Source organism: Macaca nemestrina, chromosome 10, assembly GCF_043159975.1.
Source record: "Macaca nemestrina isolate mMacNem1 chromosome 10, mMacNem.hap1, whole genome shotgun sequence".
Lineage (NCBI taxonomy): Eukaryota > Metazoa > Chordata > Mammalia > Primates > Cercopithecidae > Macaca > Macaca nemestrina.
This window is the reverse complement of record NC_092134.1, coordinates 122,637,147-122,656,103: the sequence shown is the minus strand read 5'-3', so window position 1 is coordinate 122,656,103 and position 18,957 is coordinate 122,637,147. Positions and strand designations below refer to the sequence as shown.

At 39.6% G+C, this 18,957-nt stretch overlaps 1 protein-coding gene, 1 long non-coding RNA gene and 1 pseudogene across 53 annotated transcripts in view; 2 read left to right on the top strand and 1 right to left on the bottom strand.

The window, feature by feature from the left end:
* Nucleotides 1-6,945, bottom strand: part of LOC105481324 (uncharacterized) — a 35,173-nt gene extending 28,228 nt beyond the window's left edge. For 2 of the 3 annotated variants that reach the window (XR_011609305.1, XR_011609306.1), the window contains exons 1-4: nucleotides 6,788-6,945; nucleotides 5,047-5,172; nucleotides 2,416-2,448; nucleotides 1,555-1,652 (exon numbers count right to left, since the gene is read on the bottom strand). This is a non-coding gene — a long non-coding RNA (uncharacterized lncRNA). Of the gene's footprint in view, nucleotides 1-1,044; nucleotides 1,171-1,554; nucleotides 1,653-2,415; nucleotides 2,449-5,046; nucleotides 5,173-6,787 lie in introns of those variants that run through there. The other variant, XR_986901.3, reaches the window with a different exon arrangement.
* Nucleotides 1-18,957, top strand: part of LOC105481328 (pleckstrin homology domain containing A5) — a 250,885-nt gene that overhangs the window by 174,533 nt on the left and 57,395 nt on the right. For 32 of the 50 annotated variants that reach the window (XR_011609304.1, XR_011609301.1, XR_011609300.1 and 29 more), the window contains one exon: nucleotides 15,453-15,533. The exons of 16 other annotated variants lie outside the window; for them this stretch is intronic. Coding sequence is in view for 28 of the 34 variants with exons in the window: in XM_071072113.1 (XP_070928214.1) it covers nucleotides 15,453-15,533 (81 nt within the window). In the remaining 6 variants the exon portion in view is untranslated. Of the gene's footprint in view, nucleotides 1-15,403; nucleotides 15,534-18,957 lie in introns of all 50 variants that reach the window. 2 more of the 50 variants (XR_011609302.1, XR_011609303.1) reach the window with 1 other exon arrangement.
* LOC112426640 (serine/arginine-rich splicing factor 11-like) lies at nucleotides 7,383-10,579 on the top strand (annotated as a pseudogene).

Below are 18,957 nucleotides of genomic sequence, written 5' to 3'. Positions count from 1 at the left end.
CTTGGCAGTGCTTCTCCTGAATCTTTAGTCAGCAAATATCTGTAATGCTTCTCCTGAATCTTTGCATGCACATGGCAATATTCGTGGTCTCACATCTAGATTTCATTGTGTATCCCATTTTATTTTATAATAGTCTTGGATATTCCTCATCTTAATTTCCCTGGCTTTGGATAATAAGTTCCTTAACTGTAAGCCTCCACTCTCACATTTGTAACAGAGTAGTAATGTGAACCTGTAAGGGTTGTTGCGGATTAATTGAGGTAATATCTATAAACTTCTTAACACAGTAAGAGGAACTAGTAAGCCCTCAGTGAATGGGAAGTCTGTGACTGCTGAAATTGAAATTAGGTCCAGTTGCTCTTCCTAAAGCTCCTGCCACATTATGTCTTTTAGCCAACTCAGGAAATTGTTTTACAAACTCCTTTTGCCCTACAAAAAAAAGTCTCATTTTGTCATTTAAGCGTTCAGTCTTCCACCACCACGCCACAACTTGTGAAATAATTCCTCCCCCATAAACCCGTTCCAGCCAGTGACTCACCATTTCTCAGATACTTCCAAAGCACTCCCTTCTCTGCATGGTGTACCTGTGTAGTGCCTGTTCAACCTTATTCTGTATCACTTTACAGTTCACAAAGCACCATCCTATACGACATCCCACTTGTTTCACATACGCAGGCTCTGCAGCATATCCCCATTTAATCAGATTCCATGACTTGCCCAAAATCATAAGCTAGGATGAAAACCTTGTATTAATGGATTTTCTTTTGTCTTTTAAAAATTCTATTTTAACTTCCTTCAGAATTGATGGGTCATTCTGTTCTTAGAGTTTCAGGCTGCTGTCTTTGTTACCTGAGGAATATCAGCTTCTGGCCATGGCTCTAACAAGACAGCAAAGTGAAAACAAAATTTCCCTACCTATTCTAAAATGCATAGTAGTTATACAGTTCTATTTTTATTTACAAAATATTATAAATATTATTTTACAATTACAGTATTACAAAAGTAGCTCATTATATCAGGCTTTGCTTCTGTCTTAATTTTACAGTAGATTTTGCCTCTATCTTAATTTCATGTACATTTTTCAGCAAGTTTATTCATTCTGCAAAGATGTATGGAACTCAGTGTAAGGCATGACGCTAGTGCCTACAATGTAGAATTCTTGTTCAAAACCTGGAAGGAAATAAGGTTGAATATAAATACCAAAAACATTTCTAAAATTGACCTAAAGGTATCAATATGTTGTTGAAATATAAGCTGATAAATCTTTGAATTAATGGTAGGAATTCAGCTACTCAGTGCCATTTGTAACCTCGTAAGAACACAGTTAACCATTAATAAAATCCAGATCCTTGTGTCTAGAAGTTATTTTAACTTTGATTTAAAATTTGGTTGGGTGTGGTGGCTCACACCTGTAATCCTAGCACTTTGGGAGGCCAAGGCTGGTGGATCACCTGAGGTTAGGAGTTAAAGATCACCCTGACCAACATAGAGAAACCCCATCTCTACTAAAAAAAAAAAAAAAATACAAAATTAGCCTGGCGTGGTGGTACATACCTGTAATCCTAGCTACTCAGGAGCCTAAGGCAGGAGAATCTCTTGAACCCAGGAGGCAGAGGTTGTGGTGAGCCAAGATTGTGCCGTTGCACTCCAGCCTGGGCAACAAAAGTGAAACTCCATCTCAAAAATATAAAGTAAAATTCATATATTTTAGAGTAGATTTATCCATGGCAAGAACAAGTACCTTTTTGACTAACAGATGTAAGATTTTCACTTCAGGAATTTCTTTTGCTTAAAAATGGTAGATTTTAGTGTATCCTTAAAATACTTGAAAGAAGAAAATGTGACAATTTCAAACCTTATGTTTGCAGTAAAAGATTTTTTTAATTGATCTTGAGTTCTTTTACTATTTCCTGTTTCCTGTGGGTGCCAGGAATAAACATAGTAGTAGCCTTGCTTGAAATTAAAAGAACAGTGATTAGGAAAAGGCCATTAAACAAGGAAAATATATTAAGCTACTGAAGTAAAAAAAAAAATCAGATCTGTAAAATTTATCCATTGCCAAACATAAGTAAATTATTTGGAATGGCACTAGCCCAGGCCTTCAAAGTTTGCTTTCAAATATACCACAGGTACATAATCTATCTTCCTCGAAGAAAAGGGGAAATATTATAAAGTCTAGCTATATCTTTAAAAATATTATTGATTCTTAGGACTATATAACAATAGTAATGTTTTCAGATTTTACTTATAGGAAAAACATATAGATAATTTATTCAAATTACTTTAAAACTTCTGAAGTAATCTCAATAACCCCTTCAGTTATAAAGAGACTTATTTACATTCTTCTATTACTCAAGTCACTTCACATTTCCCTGCTTCCTGTTAAACAAAGAGTGATTTCAATGGGTAGCATACCCTTCAATCAGGATCTTGGACTTTCAGATGTGCCTGGAGAGAGAGTGGAAGGCAAATTTACATTGTTATTATCTAAATGACCTATTTATAAAGACCCCCGCATTCCCTAAAGCCTCACCCTGGGCATGTCAAATTCTTTAGCTTTTTAGTTTTGCTGCACATCTTAAGAGTTTATTGATGTACACACAGGAGGACATTCTTGAGAAAATGGAGTATTCTGTGATTACTCTATGGGGCTTTTTGCTTTTGTTAAGACAGATTCCCAACTTAGAAAATCTTTTCCAAAGAAGTCATTAAGAACTCAGGAAAAAGTCCCTTTTCCACTTAAATGGAAAATGACAGCAAGAGATGGGTCTTCTTAGTTAACAGTGAAGGACAGAAGCTCTGCTCTGTATCCACCCGGACTGTTCAAGATAAAGGAACTATTAGCACAGAATTCAGACTCAAGTAAACTAAGTTACAAGACAGCTTGAGCAAAGGTTTCCCCTTCTGCAAATGAGTTGGAGATCATGGGTGAAATCATACTTACTTCACTGGTCCTCTGTCGCCCAGGCTGGAGTGCAGTGGCACGATCTTGGCTCACTGTAGTCTCTACCTCCTGGGTTCAAGTGCTTCTCCTGACTCAGCCTCCTGAGTAGCTAGGATTACAGGCGCCCACCACCACACCCAGCTAATTTTGGTAGTTTTTAGTAGAGATGGGGTTTCACCATGCTAGCCAGGCTGGTCTTGAACTCCTGACCTCAAGTGATCCTCCCATCTTGGCCTCCCAAAGTGCTGTGATCATAGATGTGAGCCCCCGCCCCCGGCCTACTGGTCTAGAATTTTTAGACCTGGTATCTAATATGATAGCCACTAGCCATGTGGCTATTTAAATTTGTAATTACATATATATAAAAGTAAAAACATTTCCTCAGTCACGCTAGCCCCATTTCAAGTAGTCAATATTGAACTACACAGATGTGGAACATTTCCAACATCACAGAAAGTTCTGTTGGACAGCACTGTTCTAGATGAATTTTTTTTTTTTTTTTTTTTTTTTTTTGAGACGGAGTCTTGCTCTGTTGCCCAGACTGGAATGCAGCAGCACAATCTCAGCTTACTGCAACCTCCATTTCCCGGGTTCAACTGATTCTCCTCTCTCAGCCTCCTGAGTAACTGGGACTACAGGCGCATGCCACCGCGCCCAGCTGATTTTGGTATTTTTAGTAGAGATGGAGTTTCACCATGTTGACCAGGCTGATCTCGAACTCCTGACCTCAGGTGATCCACCCACCTCAGCCTCCCAGAGTGCTGGAATTACAGACATGAGCCACCACACCCGACCTCTAGATTATTTATTATATAAACTTTTAAGAGAGCAATTAAGTTACTGCTTAATCACTTGTTGTATTTAAAGGGAGTATGGAGAATTAATTTTTTCTAAGGATGAATTATATGAATGACCATCTTGGCTCTGCTCACAACTCATCTTTTTCCCCCGTCCCCAAATGATTCAGGGGCATTTTACCTCATGAGTTAGAATATCCTATTTTTTCTGCCTTCAGAGCTGGTCTAATTTCTCCAGAGATAGATTTGAAACAGACATTTAAAAGCTACTAAAGTAGCTAGCACAATGACGCAAGGCTGTGTAGTCCCAGCTACCAAGTAGACTGAGGCAAAAAGATCACTTGAGTCCAGGAGTTGTGGGCTTTTGTGCACTATGCTGATCAGGTGTCCACACTAAGTCCAGCATCAGTATGGCAACCTCCTGGGAACGGGGGACCACTAGGCTGCCTGAGGAGTGGTGAGCCAGCCCAGAGGGGAATGCAGCAGGTCAGAACGTCCGTGCTGATCAGTAGTGGGATCACATCTGGGAATAAGCACTGCACTCAAGCCTGGGCAAGATAGTGAGACCCCATTTCTTTCTTTCTTTCTTTCTTAGTATCCTTTCTTTGAGCTTTTTTTTTTTTTTTTTTTTTTGACACAGGGTCTGGCTTTGTCACCCAGGCTGGAGTGCAGTGGCAATCATGGCTCACTGCAGCCTCAACCTCCTGGTTTGAAGCGATCCTTCTGCCTTAGCCTCCCAAGTAACTGGGACCACAGGCCTGCACCACCATGCCCAGCTAATTTTTTGTAGAGAGGGAGTTTCACCATGTTGCCCATGCTGGTCTCGAACTCCTGGCCTCAAGTGAGTACTCCTAACTCGGCCTCCCAAAGTACTGGTACTATAGGCGTGAGCCACCGCGCATGGCCGAGACCCCATCTCTTAAGAAAAAGAATTACTAGGTGGGCACGGTGGGTCACACCTGTAATCCCAACACTTTGGGAAGCCTGAGGTCAGGCGTTCAAGACCAGCCTGGCCAACATGGTGAAACCCTGTCTCTACTAAAAATTCAAAAATTAGCCAGGCGTGGTGGTGGGCACCTGTAATCCCAGCTACTCACGAGGCTGAGGCAAGAGAATTGTTTGAACCCGGGAGGTGGAGGTTGCAGTGAGCTGACGTGGCGCCATTGCACACCAGCTTTTAAAAAGGGGTTAAAATCTCTTAATACTATATCTTATACATAGACAACAAGAAAATATTATAATCTAGATCCAATACTTGTGTTTACTTAGTTTGAAGTTTTTTGTCTTTGATAGTTGTGCAGTTACCTTGATCAATGTCTGGTATCAACTTATCTGGACCTTGAAAAATTCTTTGGCAGTCATGTTTACTTGAATTGGTGCCAGGATAGGACCGTGGTTCACAAGTCTGACTTCTCAGAACTGACAGTGACTCTTCAGAAAGACAAAAACAAAGTACAGTACTCAAGGCTGTCTTTCCCCCAGTCCCCAGTAAGAATTGCCAGGGCCCAGACCTGTGCAGGTTTTAAATCTCCATAGGTGGGTTTTTGGGGTGGCTTTTTTTTTTTTCTTTTGCCACATATGAGAACTACACCAAATAAAGGAGAAAAGTCAACTGGGTGTGATGGCTCATGCCTGTAATCCTAGCACTTTGGGAGGCCAAGACGGGTGGATGCCTTGAGCCCAGGAGTTCGAGACTAGCCTGGCCAACATGGCGAAACCTGTTCTCTCTCTCTCTCTCTCTCTTTTTTTTTTTTTTTAATTCTTTAGTTAGAAATGAAAAAAAGAAGTCTAGTTTTTCTGAAACAAGCACTGTCTTGGTGCTAACTTTCTTCATGTGTGGAACACATAGAAAGTGATGTTTGTACAGCACCTTGAAACAAGCAGGAGGTGATGCCAAGAGCCTTAGCCCTGCAGGGACCCTACTAGGCCTTCTGAAGCTGACCTTGTAACCCATTTCCAGCCCATGGGTGTCAATTGGGAAATTCCGCACAAGATCCTAGCAGGTGCAGTTACATATAATTCAATTGAATAAATGGTTTTTGATGATGGGATTTTAAAATGAAGTTATTCAGTAGGCAGGGCATGGTGACTCACACCTGTAATCCCAGCACTTTGGGAGGCCAAGGCGGGCAGATCACGGGGTCAGGAGTTCAAGACCAGCCTGACCAACATGGTGAAACCCCGTCTCTACTAAAAGTACAAAAATTGCCCTGATGGGATGATGAGCACCTGTAATCCCAGCTACTCAGGAGGCTGAGGCAGGAGAATCACTTGAACCTGGGAGGCAGAGGTTATAGTGAGCCAAGATGGCGCGCTGCACTCCAGCCTGGGTGACAGAGCGAGACTCCGTCTCAAAAAAAAAAAAAAAAAAAAGCCCAGCGCAGTGGCTGAGGCCTGTAATCCCAGCACTCTGGGAGGCCAAGGCGGGTGGGTCACCTGAGGTCGAGAGTTTGAGAGCAGCCTGACCACCGTGGAGAAACCCATCTCTACTAACAATACAAAAAATTAGCTGGGCTTTGTGGCACATGCCTGTAGTCCCAGCTACTCGGGAGGCTGAGACAGGAGAATCGCTTGAACCCGGGAGTCCGAGGTTGCAGTGAGCCGAGATCTCGCCATTGTCTCCAGCCTGGGCAACAACAGCGAAACTCCGTCTCAAAAAAAAAAAGAAAGAAAGAAAGAAAATCAACCTATTTGAAGACTGGGCGCTGTGGCTCTACTAAAAATACAAAAAATTAGCTGGGCGTGGTGGCGGGTGCCTGTAATCCCAGCTCCTCGGGAGGCTGAGGCAGGAGAATCACTTGAACCCAGTAGGCGGAGGTTGCAGTGAGCTGAGCTCGCCCTGTTGCACTCCAGCCCGGGCGACAGTCCCAGACGCCGTCTAAAAAAATAAATCAAGTTATTCATATTTGCCCAGCAGACCTCAAAACTGTTAAAGAGGCCAGGATTAAGTATCAGATTTTCTAGATAGTTTTTCTAAACATTTGGACTTAGACATTCCAAGTAAAAATATGTTTTGTTGTGAACAAAAATACACTGGCATTATTACCTAAGTGTATTTCCAAGATGTTGCCACGTATGTTTTCTTATTTACAGCTAGAGTTGATTATGAAAACTGTGGGGTTGGAGGCGAGGTGGAGGCGGCCGTTTGTTTTCTCGTGGTCTCCAGCTAGCGTGCTCGCTTCCCCTCCCCCGCGGCGTCTGGCTGGGTGGAGAAACGGTGGCGGTGGCAGCTGGAGCAGCAGAGGCTGGAGCATCGGACACCCTCCTCCCACGAACCAGTTCCTCTTTCCCTTCCTCGCTGTGTGTTTGATGTGTTAAAGCAGGAGCGGGAATGCGAGCAGCGCCATGAGCAACACTACCATCGTCCCCAGCACTGCGGGTCCGGGCCCCAGCGGCGGGCCTAGTAGCGGAGGTGGTGGCGGCGGTGGAGGCTGTGGCACCGAGGTAATAGATGACTAATCTCCCCGAGCGCTAGCTCTGAGCAGATGCGGACTCTCTTCGGTTTCCTAGGCAAGATCGACGAACCACACCTCTTCCCGCTGGATCATTCACCTTTGCCAATCTCAGTCTTGTTAAGTTCCATGATCCAGACTCAGCAGTTGCGGCACCACATCTGACACTGTGTTCCTTGACAGAGCTTTGATAATGTACCATATGCAGAAGGAGTTATTCCTGATAAGGCTAAGGCTTGCCTGTCTCTGTTGGCACCAGCTAATGCAGTGACAGGTCTTCTGCCTGGTGTTGGGCTCCAGCCTACTCCTAACCCACTTACTCAGACTGGCGCCCTTCCACCGGCTGCTTTGGGGGCTCCTACTCTTGGTCCTGCCCTTGCTGCCCTTGGGCTTCCTGGAGCAAAGTTGAACTCAGTCTGTTGCCACAGATCAGTTGCTGAAGCTTATGAGTACTGTTGATCCCAAGTTGAAGCATGTGGCTGCTGGTCTTGTTTCACCAAGTCTGAAATCGGATACCTCTAGTAAAGAAATAGAGGAAGAGGCCCTGCGTGGTGGCTCACACCCGTAATCCTAGCACTTTGGGAGGCTGAGGTGGGTGGATCACTTGAGGTCAGGAGTTCAAGACCAACCTGACCAACATGGTGAAACCTTGTCTCTACTAAAAATTCAGAATTAGCCGGGTGTGGTGGCACATCCCGGTAACCCCAAGTACTTAGGAGACTGAGGCAGGAGAAGTGCTTGAACCCTGGAGGTGGAGGTTGCAGTGAGCCGAGATCGTGCCATTGCACTCCAGCCTGGGCAACAAGAGCAAAACTCTGTCTCAAAAAAAAATAGAGGAAGCTATGTAAAGAGTACAAGAAGCACAGTCCCTAATTTCGGCTGCTATAGAACCAAAGAAGAAAGAAGGCATTCAAGATCATCTTCTAAACACAGACAGTCAAGAAACAGATCAAGAGAGCGATCACATTCTAAGTCTAGGAGTCGTTGATCCAAAAGCCCAAGACAGAGAAGATCTCATTCCAGAGAGAGAGGTAGAAGATCAAGGAGCACATCAAAAACGAGAGACAGAAAGAAAGAAGACGAAAGAAACGTTCTAAAACACCACCAAAAAATTACAGCAGAGCCAGACATTGTAGAAGTACAGAGACGACAACGAAGAAGCAGGAGTGGAACAAGATCTCCCAAAAAGTCGCAGTCTCCTAAAAGAAAATTGTCTCTCTCACCATCCCCTGGGAGACATAAAAAGAAGAAAAAAGATAGTAGGGATGAAAGAGTAGGGAGAAAGATAGTAGGGATGAAAGAGAACGATCAACAAACAAGAAGAAGAGTAAAGATAAGGAAAAGGATCAGGAAAGAAAATCAGAGAGTGATATAGATGTAAAAGTTACACGGGTTTATGATGAAGAGGAACCGGGTTATGACAGTAAGAAAGAGGAAAAAAGAAGAGAAGAAAGCAATAGAAGCAGGTTCCCCTAAAACAAAGAAATGTTCTGTGGAAAAGGGAACTGATGATTCACTAAGAGAATCCAAAGTGAATGGGAATGATCATCATGAAGAAGACATGGGTATGAGTGACTGAATATTGCCTCTATGGGAATCCAACTGTATACATGCATCAGTGTCATTCCTTTGTGTGATTTCTGAATGCTATATTTGTTCATCTCAAACCTAGATGTATACAGCTCTGAGTTATTAATGGCTATAAAGCTCCCGTTATTGATACTAATTTACATCAAAAAGCTTTTAGAAAATGGTATGACGTAAGCAATTCTTATGGTGACATCTGATGGAGTAACCAAACAGTTTTACTCTTGGTGCTGCTTCATAACAGAAATGAAAAGCTGCATGCTCCTACAGCAGGAATGGATTGTTTATGTCATATAATTTCCTTTATTAAGTTCACTCATAGTACTTCTAGAATGTTATGCATCGGGTTAATAGAGCCATGTAGGAAATGCACTGATTGCATGTTATTGTGGCAAGAATATCCTAAATGTCATTAAAATCCTCCATCATGATGGATCTACTTATGGTCTTGTTTGTTGACGTGACAAATTAACATTCTTATAGTTCCATCTGGAAATGAGCATTTGAAATAGATAATCCGGCTGGGCACAGTGGCTCACACCTGTAATTTTAGCACTTTGGGAGGCCAAGGCGGGCAGATCACCTGAGGTGAGGAGTTCCAGACCAGCCTGGCTAACATGGCGAAACCTCGTCTATACTAAAACACACACACACACACACACACACACACACACACACAAAAATTAGCCAGGCATGGTGGTGCATGCCTGTAATACCAGCTACTCCGGAGGCTGAGGCAGGAGAATCACTTGAACCCAGGAAGCAGAGATTGCAGGGAACTGAGATCATGCTACTGCACTCCAGCCTAGGCGACACAGCGAGACTCCATCTCAAAAAAAAAAAAAAAAAGAAGAAGAAGAAAGAAAGAAGGAAAAGAAAAGAAATAGATAATCCTTTAAGCCTTGTGGCAAAATTTTTGTCATTTTGGTTTAACTTTGAATGGTTATTATGCACTAACCTTTTTTGATGGCTAATTAGGGTTTAATTACAGAAACAAGATTTCAAGTAAAACTGTCTTTGGCAGTGAGTAAATAGTATATTTTGAAGTAGAGTTGTATACTTTTTCATAAGATGTTTGGGAATTTTTTTTCCTGAAATAATTTATTCCACATCTACATCAGTGAAAGCTATCTACCTATCCTGAGTCCATCTTAAACAAAGAAAAAACTTATCTCTTGCCCTTATTTTGAATTTTCCACTCTTCCATTAATTTGTCTTAAGCTCAGTGTTGGAAAAAAGGGATAGTGCATTTTAAATTGTCCTTCATATGCTTTTAAAATAAGACAAATTGACTGGGCGTAGTGGCTCACACCTGTAATCCCAACACTTTGGGAGGCCAAGGCAGGTGGATCACCTGAGGTCAGGAGATCGAGATCAACCTGCCCAACATGGTGAAACCCCATCTCTACTAAAAATAGAAAAATTACTGGTGGGCTCCTGTAATCCCAGCTACTCAGGAGTCTGAGGCAGGAGAACACTTGAACCCGGGAGGTGGAGGTTGCAGTGAGCCTAGATTGTGCCACTGCACCCCAGCCTCGGCAACAGAGTGAGACTCTGTCTCAAAAAATAAAATAAAATCTCAAGTTGTATAAAACTGATAAATTTGTGTTACTGCAGTAGTATTCTTATGCACACAGTGATTTCATGTTATATATGCAAAGTAGTTAGGCAACTGTTTTCTTTGTTAGAGGCATTTCAAGCTCCACTTTTGTGCAGTAAAAAGTAGGCTACAGTCTGTGCCATGTTGATGTACAATTTCTGAAATTATTTTATAATACTTTGATAATAAAACCCTTAAACTTAAAAAAAAAGAAAATTCTGTAATGCCTGAATCATACATTCTCATTATTATGAAATAATCTGCCTTTTATATTAGCTTTATAATTTAGCAATTAACTGAAATGTAAATCTATGTTACCTATTACTTCAAAGAAGGAATTAAAGCAAGAAGCAAAACATTAAACTCATTTCAAGTGAATTCTTAAACATCCTACATGTACTATTTAGTCTTTCCTCTGATTCCTTACATCACAGTATGTAGACTGTTAACACCACTCTTAAAATGGTTTCTAGGATTGTCATTCAAACCAGAAGCAAATTATGTATATTCTTTTTTTTTTTTTTTTTTTCTTTAAGAACTTGAAAGCCAGGCGCAGTGGCTCATGCCTGTAATCCCAGCACTTTGGGAGGCCAAGGCAGGTGAATCATCTGAGGTCAGGAGTTCGAGACCAGCCTGACCAACATGGTGAAACCCCATCTCTATTAAAAATACAAAAATTAGCTGAGTGTGGTGGTGGGCTGCTGTAATTCCATCTACTCAGGAGGCTGAGGCAGGAGAATTGCTTGAACCCGGGAGGTGGAGGTTGCAATGAGCCAAAATGGCCCCATCTGTACTCCAGCCTGGGTGACAAGGGCGAGGCTCCCTCTCAAAAACAAAACAAAACAAAAGAACTTAAGCAGGCTGGGCACAGTAGCTCTCGCCTGTAATCCCAGCACTTTGGGAAGCCAAGGCGGGTGGACCACTTTGAGCTCAGGAGTTCAAGACCAACCTGGGAAACATGGCGAAACCCCATCCCTACAAAAATTAGGTGGGCGTGGTTTTTTTGTTGTTGTTGTTGTTGTTGTTGTTGTTTCCCAGTGCCTGTAAAAGTTATGCTTACTCTATACTGTAGTCTGTTAAATGTGCAATAGCATTATGTCTAAGAAAAAAAATCTTGTATTGCTGAAAAACACTAATGATCATCTGAGCGTTCAGCAAGTCCTAATCTTTTTGCTAGTGGAAGATCTTGCCTCAATGTTGATGCCTGCTAACTGATCAGGGTGGTGCTTGCTGAACATTGGGATAGCTGTGGCAGTTTCTTAAAATAAGACAACAATGAAGTTTGCTACACCAATTGACTCTTCTTTTCATGAAAACATTTATCTGTAGCATGCAATGGTGTTTGAGAATATATTGCAAGTGGTAGAACTTCTTTCAGAATTGGAATGGGGTCGGGCATGGTGGCTCATGCCTGTCACTTTGGAAGGACAAGGTGGGAGGATTGCTTGAGGCCAGGAGTTTGAGACCAGCCTTGGCAACATAGCAAGACCCTGTCTCTGAAAAAAAAAAAAAAAAAAAAAAAAATTTAATCAGCCAGGATTAAAAATACACGTCTGTAGTCCCAGCTACTTGGGAAGCTGAAGCAGCAGGATCGCTTGAGCCCAGGAGGTTAAGGCTGTGGTGAGCTATGATTACTCCACTGCACTCCAGTCTGGGCAGCAGAGCGAAACTCTGTCTCAAAAAATTAAAAAGTAATAATAATAATAAAATTGAACAGAATCCTCTCAAACCCTGCTGCTTTATCAACCAAGTTTATATATTCTAAATGCTTTGTTGTCATTTCAACAATGTTACAGTATCTTCACCAGGAGTAGATTTTATCTCAAGAAACTTTCTTTGCTCATCCATAAGATGCAGTTTCTCGTCCACTGAAGTTTTAGTATGAGATTGAAGCAATTCACTCATGTCTTCAGGCTTCACTTCTGATTCTTTTATTTCTGCCACATCTGCAGTTCCTTCCTCCACTGAAGTTCTAAACCCCTCAAACTCATCCATGAGAGTTGGAACCAATGTTTTCAAACTTCTGTTAATGTTGCTATTTTGACCTCCTCTCTTGAATCACGAATATCTAGTATGTAGAATGGTGAATTCTTTCCAGAAGTTTCTTCTTTAATTCACCCATATCCATCAGAAGAATCACTCTCTATAGCAGCTAGAGCCTTATGAAATGCATTTCCTAAATAATAAGAATTGAAAGTTGAAATGACTCCTCAATCCATGGGCTGCAGAATGGATGTTGTATTCATGGTCGTGAAAACCACATTAATCTCCTTATATGTTTCCATTGGAGCTCTTGGGGTAACTAGATTCATTGTCAATGGGCAGTCATATTTTGAAAGAAATCTTTCTGAGCAGTAGTTCTCAACAATGGGTTTAAAATATTCAGTAAACCATGCTATAAATAGGTGTGCTATCATCCAGGCTTTGTTGTTCCATTTTTGGAGCATAAGCGGAGTAGATTTAACATCAGGATTTTCACAATAGTAAATGAGCATTGGCTTCAGCTTGAACTACCAGCTGCATTAGCCCCAAACAAGAGTGTCATCCTATTTGAAGCTTTGGAGCCAGGCATTGACTTTCCCTCTCTAGCTATGAAAGTGCTAGGTGGCATCTTATTCCCATACAAGGCTGTTTTGTCTACATTGAAAATCTATCACTGAATGCCAACAACTTCAGTTATCTTAGCTAGATCTTCTGAATAACTTGCTGCAGCTTTTCCATCAGCACCTGCTGCTTCACCTTGCACTTATGTATTATGGAGATGACTTCTTTCCATACACCTCATGAACCAAACTCTGCCAGCTTCCAACTTTCCTTCTGCAGCTTCCTCACCTCTCTCAACCTTCATAGGATTGAAGAGAGTTAGGGCCTTGCTCTGGATTAGGCTTTGGCTTAAGGGAATGTTGTGGCTGTTTGATCTTCTCTTCAGACCACTAAAACTTTCTCCCTATTAGCAACAAGGCTGTTTTGCTTTCTTATCATTTGTATGTTGAGTGGAGTAGCACTTATAATTTCCTTCAACAACTTATTTCTTTGACTTCTCAACTTGGGTAAATGCTTACCACAAGGGGCCTAGTTTTCGGCCCCTCAGCTTTTCGACATGCCTTCCTCACTAACCTTAATCATTTCTAGCATTTGATTTAAAGTGATAAGCATACAACTCTCCCTTTCACTTGAACTGTTAGAAGCCATTGTAGGGTTATTAATTGGCCTAATTTCAATATTGTTGTGTCTGGGGGAATAGGCAGGCCCAAGGAAAGGAAGAGAGATGGGACAACGGCCGTTCAGTGAAACAGAGCACACAACCTTTATCGATTTTACCGTCTCTTATGAGCGAGGTTCCTGGCTCCCCCTAAAACTATTATAAAGGATGAGCCAGGAGGATTGCTTGAGCCCAGAAGTTCAGGACCAGCCTGGGCAACATAGTGAGGCCCCTGTCTCTACAAAAAAATAAATTAGCTAGGCATGGTGGCATGTGTCTGTAGTCCTAGCTATGCGAGAGGCTGAGGTGGGAGGATCGCCTAAGCCTAGGAGTTTGGGGCTGCAGAGAGCCATGATAGGGCCACCACATTCCAACCTGGGCAACGGATCATAACAGTAAGAATTTTTTGTTTAACTGATGGTTGTTCCAACTACCTTTACATTTAATTAAAAAGTTTGACAAATAAAATTAATTTATTAATCAGGTTGGTGGTAAACTAACATGAGGGAACTACCTGGGTAAATGGAAACAGTCCGTATATTTTTACTGTTAACATATGTGAATACTTTTGTCAAAAGTCATTGATGTACAACTAAAATTTGTCAATTTATTCTTCAGTGAAGATTTTTTTTTTTTTTCAGTATCCTCACTTCCAAAAAGCAGTTGTAGGCACAGAGATTTAAAAACAAATGGTCTAGTCTGAATGAAACTTTTAGTTGAGATATTGTTAAAAGACAAGTGTGTGTTTAATTATCACTTAATTGACTAAAAAGTAGATTAAACCAGTCATAGGAGGTTTTTAATTTGATAACTAAACAAATTTTATTGGGTGAAACATTGGCAGTTAGACTGAAAATATAATTGTCTAGAAAAATAATTTTAAGGTTTAGTTTTTTCTTACATTATATTAATAAATTTATTAATATTGAGATTAATGAACTTTTGTTGTAGACTTAGCTGAATCAGTAAGTAGCATTTGTCAGCCACAATAGAAATCCTTGTTTTCTATATATGAAAGATGAAAATTACATAAAGTAAACGTTACAAATTACTATTATAAGCAGACCTGTCTGCTTACAAATGATAAAGCTTTCTTGGCCTTTTACTGTATACATCATAATTGTCTTTTGAGTGCTTTAACTCAAGTACAGAGCCTGCTAAAACAAATATTTTTCTAGAGGCAGTAATTAAGTATAACATAGCTGGAAATGTTAAGCTTGGTTTCAGACTACCTTTTTAGGAGCTGAGGAAACATACCAAGTCTTTGCCGAATAAGTCTTAGTTTGCATATCCTTGAGTAATTCTCCATGTGGTATTATACTGTGAGAAAATCCAAAATAGAGTGTCTATAAATGTCAAGATTACCTTTAACAAAATATGTGATTAAGTGACACATTCAATATATTATAATATTTTAATATTTTTAGAGAACTAATTTTTTATAACCTTACACAGAACTGAATATCATTTTCAGCTTTATTACTGAATTCATAATCAATTAAATTATGCCGTTTTTCTCCTGAATGTGTAGGTTCTTGCCCTTTAGTTTATCCTTTGAATTATGATTTATCATCTATTTTAGTATGTGTAGCAATATTAATTAATTGACTATATCATGATTATATGTATGAAGTAAAACTAGTTGTGACAGTGTTGTAATTAGTAGTTTTTTTCTTGAAAGTATTTCACAGCATTTAATACTTGTTTAAATGGTTTATATGACTTAAATCTGTACAACCATGGGGTAAAATGTAAACAACTGCACTATTAGGAAGATATTAAAGTAGAGGCTATATTTACAGTGTCGTCTTTCAAATCTAGCTATGCTGTAAACTGATGTTTGCTGTATGCTCCTCCTGATTTGAAATAGATGAAAGAAAATGAACCTATTATCACCATGGTTCACACAATGATTGAGAACTCGGCGCTAAGACCCCAACTGTACCAGCAAGTAAGGTCTTGGACAGTGAATGATACTGCTTTATCATCTGCAAAATCCCTCAGTGACAGTTTTGATTTATTCTCAGATTTACTCATGACATCAGTGTTTTTCTTATGTTATTTTTTGTTTATGTTTATTTGGAAAACCACAATTCATCCATGCTTTTCAAGATGCTGCAGTATTCTTAGCATGGCTTCGCTGAACATTTTGCTGTTGAATATTAAATGTGCCATTTTCCTAAAGTTTTTGTGCAGAGTATTTGATTGATATGTACTTGGAGGTCTGCAGTACATTTGCAAAATTACTAGATTTTCATATGGTTTTATTAACTTTAAAAGCATTATACCTATTTTTTAGGGAAAAGGCTTTGTAAAAATATTTACTTTCAGGGGTAGCCCTTCACAACTTCCCCCAACCTAGTGTTTTAAGAATACATTCTATTTGTATGGGCGTTATTCAAATCTAGTTTCTGTACTGTGGTATGGTAAAACTTAAAGATAGCCGCTTCTTAACATACTGGGGGTATTTTCTCCCTGTGTTCTTACCATTCTCAAGCAGTCGTCAAGACTATCATAAGTTGCCCTATTGTTTTTCCAAACTCAAAATGTGTGTCATGGAGTTGACTGGCTTTAACTTAGGAACCTTAGTAATCTGCAGATCTGCAAAAGAAGTCATATATGTTTCTATCAAATTTTTGTGTATTTCATGGTCTAAATGTTTCTAGCTATGTGTTTCTCAGCATCAGCTTCTTCCACCTCAACACCCTCAAATTACTCTGGCGTATGACCTTTATAATCTTTAAAAATCATGCAGAAGAAGAAAATTAACTAACATGAAAAATGAATATATATTTTGATTAAAATGTATAAGGCACCTAGTAAAAAGAAGGACTTTGAGCTCACACTGGCTTTTTAGGCCTCTATTTGGTTCAGTTGCCATGGGATCTGCATCACAGGGCCCTGTAACTGAGGAATGGGTACAGTTGATCAGAAGGTGACTTATATTTCAGCACAGTTTTCAAAGTATTTAAAGTATATTTTTAGATGACTGAAAATGGTCTTAAATTTGCAATAAAGAGATTAACAAACTTAAATATTTAAAGTTAAACAGCTTTACTTATCAAAAGAAAATGGAATCTTTCAATTCTTAAAGTCACCAGATTATAGACCTTGGTACTCTATTCCAAAGTACCACACTGAGAGTCTTAATACTTACTCCAAAACTGATACATTCTGCAGTGTCTGAAGCTGTCAGTAAAATATATCATCTATGTAATGCTAAATTGACATGAGATCAAAGAGATTTTGTTATAATAGGTTATGTTTTTATCACGTTTTGCATGTTTTAGCCTGGATTTCCTATTTAGTTTGGTTGGTTTTTCTTTTTTATAATGCTCAACATTCAGGGTTATTGATGCAGAAGTCTGATAGTTTAAATTATTCAGTTGCATTAAAAGTTCTAATTGGGGTTTTCCCAAATGTGGAGATCTGAAATGGGAAGGGCTGAGAGGGGGAGAAAAAAGTGAAGATATATGAGACTGGCTCAGTATAGCATCACTGACCCTGAATACTGAAAGAGCAATAGATTTGTATAAATATTTCTTCATATTAATACGTGAAAGAAAACTAAAATTGTACAGAACAGAAAGATCTGAATGTCTAATGTCAGCAGCCTTGCCTGGGCATGGCTGAGCCACCAGTTACCAGGAAATCAGTGTTAACTCTCAGTGCTGTTAAGGCTAGGGAGTCTTCAGACTGTCTTACTTTTATTCAGCCACTACTAAAGGACTTAATTATTGCAGGACATCCTTAATAGATTAAAGTGACAGCCTGACACATTTTTTTAAACTGTGTTTATAAATTTGCACAAACTGAAATTATATTTTTTGTTTCTCCAGGTTTCCCTTATCATGTTATTATCCAGGGAAAATGTACTGGTACAGTTTGCTTTTCTGAAGTTAATTGACAATGTTGTATTAATAAGTTCTTGATATTTAGCTAGAAATACAATGGCAAAATGTTTTATAACCCATTTTATTCTGAATCATAGCCACTCAGTTTATGGAAATGTTTGCATTTTTCTTCCTTGGAGGACGCCCAAGAAATTATCTAGGCAGTAATTTTCTTAAAATTGGTCAAATAAAAAAGACTTAAAACTGAATCCAGGCCTGGCAAGGTGGCTTATTCCTATAATCCCAGCAATTTGTGAGGCCCAAGCTGAAGGATCACTTGAGCCCAGGAGTTTGAGACTAGACTGGGCAACAAAGCAAGACCCTGTCTCTACAAAATATGAAAAAATTAGCCAGGCATGGTGGCACACACCAATAGTCCTAGCTACTCAGGAGACTGAGACAGGAGTCCACAGCTGCAATGAACTGTGATTACGATTACACCACTATGCTCCAGCCTGGGTGACAGAATGAGATACTATCTCTTTTTGTTTGTTTGTTTTTAAAGCATTCTGTATTCCACCGGGCGCAGTGGCTCACGCCTGTAATCCCAGCACTTTGGGAGGCTGAGGCAGGCGGATCACAAGGTCAGGAGATCGAGACCATCCTGGCTAACACGGTGAAACCCCGTCTCTACTAAAAATACAAAAAATTAGCCAGGCATGGTGGCGTTTTTTGCCCTCTATGGATATAATGTCTAATTTTATCAAATTTTAAAATATTTCCCCAAAACTCCTTTTTGGAGTTTATGTATTATGTTCATATACTCTAAAATATATATAGTTCACATACCTAAGGGATATTGAAATTGAATTTTAATTAACATAAGTAACTTTGTTTTACTGCCAAGGACAGCTTTATAAAAAAAGAAGCTATCAGATACTTTAAAAGGTTCCAACATCCTAAATAAAATATAACACATGTCCTTATGTAGTTAATAAAATCTATATAATACACTCCTCAACCTGAAGTTGGAGCACTGCACAAATTTGTGTAATTACTACATAGCCCATTTTTTCATTTGCTTTTCTAGTGTTGGTAAAGTACTTCAAATGAAGTATTCAAACCAAACCTTTTTTTTTTTTTCTTTTTTTTGCTAAAGGTGTATTTGAAAAAACTGATAAAAAGTGTTACCATGAACTTAACCATGCAAAACTTGAGTTAAGCAGAATGCTCATGAAATTTACATTTTCCTTCTTTTTTTGGTAAGACCGGAGGTTGGGATGAGGGGTCAGGATTTTCATATTGAGAACAAAATAGCAACCTTTTCAATTATATGAAGGTGTTTTTATTTGTTTAAGGAATAATTTTGTTTTCTTATGCTTTTATTCTGTCGTAAAAGCAGTGTGTGGGGAAAGGTTTAAGGATTTGGTTAGTTGATGTCTATTGAATATCTTTATTGAATAACTTAAAAGATTTAAAGAAAAATTTCGGTGGTACTGAAAACAGAAATACCACAAAAATCAGATTGATACGTGTAATATA